The 6,121-nt window shown below is 35.1% G+C and overlaps 1 protein-coding gene across 1 annotated transcript; it reads left to right on the forward strand.

Moving 5' to 3' along the window:
* The first annotated feature begins 1,270 nt into the window (after positions 1-1,270).
* Positions 1,271-5,348, forward strand: LOC109241793 (AUGMIN subunit 1). The gene is made up of 6 exons (XM_019408576.1): positions 1,271-1,790; positions 2,278-2,410; positions 2,493-2,627; positions 2,824-2,947; positions 4,778-4,915; positions 4,997-5,348. Exons 1-6 carry the CDS (start codon positions 1,523-1,525, stop codon positions 5,102-5,104), a joined length of 906 nt encoding a protein of 301 aa, XP_019264121.1. The 5' UTR covers positions 1,271-1,522; the 3' UTR covers positions 5,105-5,348.
* Positions 5,349-6,121: the final 773 nt, after the last annotated feature.

Raw genomic sequence — 6,121 nt, forward strand, 5'->3', positions numbered from 1 at the left:
ATAATATCCTAATAGTATATTTATATTTTTGTATTTTTCATTCTGAAACTATGAGTTTCATTTATTAACTAAAATTTCCTACATGAGAAATTTAATTAGTATATCTATATATATATATATATATATATATATATATATATATATATATATATATTAGGATATTATATATATAACCGGAGAATGCAATGCCTGATATATATCAAAAAGATGGACAATCAAACCTATTTCTCGATTCACTCAAAGAGGTGAATAGGGTCCCAATAGAGATATGTAAAAAGCAGGTCCGATTACGCGTATTCCTAATCCTACATGGAATGTAATGATGTAGGAATCCATATGTAAACATAGTATCTATTTAGATAGGCCCGAATGACCCCTTCTCATAATGAGAATGTATATAACCCTATTCCGGCCTGGTCCGGTATGGAATGAACTTATAATCATGGAATCGACTATATATATATATATATATATATATATACTATTAGGATATTATACATAAGATAAGTATATTACATATATAACACAAATTAGTAATTACTAAAAATATTGGTAGGCTTTTTATGAAAATAATAAAAGTCTTATCTCTTTATACTATTATACTATTTAAATTTTTAGTAAAATATAAAAAGAGAAAACTAATCAAATATTACAGTAGATTAGTATGAAAAAATGGGAATAAAGATAATTTTATTATATTTCTAGTTTGGATTAATTAATAAATAAAAGATAAATAAATAACACTCAAAAGAAAGTTATTGATAAATTTAGACAATTGAAGAATTTTGAACACTATAACATAAGTTAAAAAAAAAATATTAGAGTAAGAAAATATATATCTATGTTATATTAAAAGAGAAGTGCATCAAAATATTAAGTCAAAGATAAGTTAATAAAAAGTTATACTCCATTAGTAAATGTATAATACTAAGTACCTGCTAATTTTATAATAAAAAAAATAAGAAAAAAATGTTATATGATGACTATATAATTTGTTTTTCTTTAATTTCATATAGTTTAGTTAATAAAATATTGTATTGAGAAGTAAAATACCAGTTGAAATTCTATTAACACAACATAATGTAATATACTAAAAAGATAAATTACAATTTAAAATAACTAATATACTACATAATGCCAGTTGTAATATTTTTTAAAATAATTAATTATAATTTCATATAGTTCAGGAATATCTTTTATAGGATTTTTTTTTTTTTTTATAACAAAAAACTTAAGTTTATGGACTTATTTTACGCAAATGCCCCAAGTTGTTCTCTTCCTGCATTTAGTCCAAGAGACACCTTTCCTCTCAGTTCTCAAAAACATCCCCTCATATTTCCAAATTCAAATTGACGATTTATATTCCTGAATCGATCAACTACTCTCTTCGCCTCACTGTTTCAACGCTAACAATTAAAGCTTCAAGCCTCCAGAGAATCGTTCATTCTCCTTTGAAATCAGTATCTTTCTCTATAATGCAGCGCCTTAGGTTTTTGTAATCTTCTTTTCCAATATTATAGAGATGAGTGATATAGGCGGGGGACTTGATCCTTCTGGTACTACAGAAGCATCAAAAAGTAGTGGTTTTGATGCAAATCGAATTGCTGAAGTGAAATCTTGGCTTACTTCCCAATTTGACGCTGTGGGTAAAGATGTCCCTGATTTTGAGTATACTCCTAGAAGTATCGCTGAATTACACAAGATTGCCACTCTATCACAAGCCAAAACTCAAGCTGCTGTTATTGTTGCCAATGATTACCGTCAAAAGGCAGCTGAGTACAGGTCCCAAGGTCATATTTTCAGTTTAATGTTTTCCTAAAGGATGATTTCCTAGAAAATAAGTGGGTTTCTTTCTTATTTTCTGGTGTTTGGTAAGTAAGCAGAAAATGTTATCCTAAGAGCATTTATATATAAACTATGCGACCCTATGGAGAGTTGGGGGTTGGGTTGGATGGGGGGTGGGTGGGTTTGGGGTTGTTGGTTTGCGGGCGAATAGGGGTTCAGGGGGTGAGGGAGGTGGGGGTTGGGCGAGGTGGTGGGAGGATTGAAACTCTCCATCTGAGAGTTATGGACTTAAATGTTTTCCCTTCTCTTGCTAGGGAAGTCATTATCCTAAAATTTAGAGGAAAATGTGTTCATAATTAGAATATTTTTCCAAACATTTAAGCCAACCAAACATGGAAATTTTGAAAAACATTTTCCTCCATACCAAACACACCCTTGGTTGAAAATTGAGGTTCTTATCTGAGTGAGCTGATTGTGTGTTTGTGATTGCAGCTGCAAGGATGAGAGAGATACTGGAGAGTGTGGGATTGGCTCAAGAGAGTTTACCATCTAATGTGGTTTCATCTGCACATGTTCTTGCAAAGGTTGCAAATTTGTTGGATATCCGAGATACTGAATTAAGTAGGTCAGTCACATTTTTTCCCTAATTAATTTTTTAAATTCTTACTTTTAATTTTGTTTGTACTGACTAGACAAAAACATTGTAGTTTTCTTGTTGCGGTGGCAGATCTTTCTTTACGGAAAACAGCAGTAGAAGAGAAGAGAAATAAAGTGCAGCAGGAATCAAAAGTCCTTCTTGAATACACCCGGAAGGCAATAGCAAGATTGACTTATTTGAAAAGGTGAATTTTTAGTTATGTCTCTCTTGCTTGTCGTGAAATAACTCCTGCTGAATGTGGTAGTAGTTTTGTTCATGGCACTATGTTCGTGTGTTATGCTGTTTCAAGAAATAAATACTTCCCGTGGCATAAAGAAGTTCTGAGTCTTTCAATTAAGCAATGTTGTCCTTTCTTCTCTTAACTGTCTGTGTCTTAGCAGAGCACTTTCACAGCTTGAAGATGATATTGCTCCTTGCCAAGCACAAATGGAAAACTGGAAAACAAACTTGGCAATTATGGAGTCGAAAGAGCGGCAGTATTTGCAAGAATATGGTTATTACAAGGTAAGCTTATTTTTGTCTTGAATATTATTGCTGTGAATTTGAGGACTTCATTTTCTGTTCCAAGTTAAAGGACAAGATGGTGTTATAAAATTTAGTATATATTGAGCGGTTATGAGGACATCTTCTTTTGAAGTAGTATATCCTGCAATCTTGTGGTTCTAGGGCTTAAAGTTTCTTGGTTTTCATGGCACATCCTTTTAAACATTTGCTAGTGTCGGTGGAATTTATACATGTGCGTGTGTATGAATTTCACATCTCTAAGTTATATTTACTTTGTGAAGAAGTTTGATGCAAATTTTTCTCTAGAATAGAAAAGATTCAATATCCTCAAGACGATAGTCTGCACCATTTTGACTTGTGAGTGAGTCTGTCTTATTTTATCTCTATTCTTCTGTGCCAACAGAGATAGGAGATTTTTGGCACTATTTTTTGATGATGACAAAATCGTCCAGCGCTGTTTCTCTTCAATTCTCCTGCTAAATGGAGGTTCTTGGCTAGGTTAAAGCCTTGAGTTGGCTGCATGTGGGGATTGGTGAAAGGCCTCTAGGGCTGTGCTATCTTTAACTTGAAATCTAACCCCCCCGTTTCTCCCCAGTGTTGGACAAATGTAAGTGAAAACGTAGTTCAGTCATTGAAAGTTGTTGCGGACCTTATAAGAGAAAGGAAAAGGACTTTACACATGGAATGGAAGAGTGGAAGTTATATGAAACTTGGCTATATGGTCAATGGGAAGTTGGAAGTCATGTGGGAAAGAATAGAGCTAATGCTACTAGTGTTTTATATTTTTCTATCCGAATTTATATTGGGGCACTTGTTTAAGATCTTAATATCATGCAACTATCTAGTAGATTGGAGGGTAATAGCATCACAATTTGCAGGTTAGGAAATTTTGCAAGTCGTTCATGTTCTTTAAAAACATTTGGTTGTTATGCACTACCACTTGGCTTTTCATCCCTCTGTTTTGAAGATATTCTCTGATTTTTTCTATTTAAGCCTTGGTGGATAGAGTTACCTTGTACCTATACTGGTGGGAGATAGCAGGTGCCTGGTGAATTAGTCGAGGTGTGCCCAAGCTGGCTCAGACTCCACAATTATAAAAGAAAAAGAATAGTCTACTGTCAAACCTTATCATGCTACTTGCTTCATACCTACATCCACACACTTCGCACACCCACCATGGATAGAAGACCCAAAGTACTAAATTTGGTGTGTGCACAGTGTTTTTTAGATGTTGTCTTTAAGGTTGGACTATAGCTCATGTCCGAAATACAGCTGCTTCTTTTTTGGGGCTTTGAAACGGGTGCCTATCGTTTAGTTGTATATAAGGGATATAAAAGGAAATGGAGATAGCACTACAGAAACATGGTGAGAACAAGTAATCCAAAAACTCTGCACAGTCTAATTACAGATGATAAACGGTTCTAGGTCTTGTAAACAAAACTTTTGCAGATAGAAAGAATTACAAAATGCAACTGCAGCTTGTAAACTAAGTCCCTAAATAGGAATTACGACAGAGGACTGGCTAATCTGTGCCCATTGGGATAATTACGATGAGTCAGGAGCACTTGTAGAACCAGATGAATTGCTTAATGGGCTCAAATCATTGTTCCGTTGGAGCAGCAATTTCATCTTTCATCTTCTGTCACAAGAGAACTTCTGCTGTGAAACATAATTTATTTGATGCTCTGCCCATCGACAGGAGTGGGTCCTTTTGGCTTAACAAGCTAGAAACTTGATTGATCTGAATGTATACCTGGCACTTGATCATAATTTTGTTACTCATGTATACCTGAAACTGTGAAGTGGATGTTAAAAGGTCTTTGGATGCAGGCAGTGCTTAATCGTGTTGGTTACACGCCAGAGATTAGTCATGGGGTATTGGTTGAGATGGCAGAGCATAAGAAGGACTTGGAGAAGAAGACAAAACCAATTCTTGATACTCTGAGAAGCTACCAAGACTTGCCTCCTGTAATTATTCTAAACATGACATGAATTCCATTATTCTTCTCAATTACATTATGCTGTTGACTTTGAGACTTCCATCTGCAGGATAAAGCCTTGGCAGCGTTGGCAATTGAGGACAAGAGAAGGCAGTATGCTGCTGCTGAGAAGTATCTTGAAGATGTGCTGCAGTCAGCTCTTGCCTCCTCAGAGTGACGTCCAATTGCTTTTCTGCAAACATTTCATTTTTCCTTCACTTGGGGTTTTAGTGCCTTACATATTAAACGTTTGGGTAATTGAGATTGTGATTGATTCTCTTTTGACGCTTGTGCTATGTTGTCCTTTCTGTATGTTCCTGACAGTGTATTCTCAAGACTAAGAAACTCTTAAAATTGACTCATAATGATTTGTGTAATTTGAATAGAAAAGAAGCTTGGAAAGCTTATCTCCTTGGCAGAGAGATACTGTTGTTCTTATTTTCCCCTCCATTTTCATTTATAGTTTTTTTTGTGCGTGTGTGTGTGTATCTCTTGTTTTCTTTTATATCACAAACTTGCCTTAAAAGTGAATATCAGTTTCAAAAGAGACGAAGTTGTATACTTATGTAATTGGTTCTTATTAACTTATCAGAAAGGGAGGCCTAAGAAGCACTGGGGAGAGGTGATCAGGCAGGACATGGCTCGACTGCAGATGGGATAATTTGATGCTGAAACTATAAACTCAAGAGTCAAACCTTGGTTTTCCTCATTATTATTCTTACTTTAAAATGTCTTTTTGCCTTGAAAATCTTTTGGATAACCCACGATGCATTCCTTGGTTCTGTGTTCCATATAGTACCCCCCTTATGTAGTAAGCATATATCCACTGGACCCACAACTTTTCCTTCTTTGTGCAAATGTTCCATAAAAGCTTGCATCTAGCTGCATTGTTCCACAGTTCCACATTGATGAAGTTTAAGCCTCCTGCTACCTTTGGAGCAAAGTTTATCCCAGACAATCAGTGCCTTCTTGGTAGGTTCAACACTCTCCGACCGTAAGAATCTCCTGCATATTGTTTCAATGAACTGTATGATCTTTTTTGGCAGAATGAATATTTGAGCCCAGAATGTCTGAATTGCCTCTAGTACACTCTTAATAAGCATTGCTCTGCCTGCGTATGACAAAAACTTTGTTGTCCAACATTGGATCCTGCTCAGCATTCTATCTATTAGGGGTTCACATTGCATAGCTGTCA

This window comes from Nicotiana attenuata, unplaced genomic scaffold (assembly GCF_001879085.1).
Source record: "Nicotiana attenuata strain UT unplaced genomic scaffold, NIATTr2, whole genome shotgun sequence".
NCBI lineage: Eukaryota > Viridiplantae > Streptophyta > Magnoliopsida > Solanales > Solanaceae > Nicotiana > Nicotiana attenuata.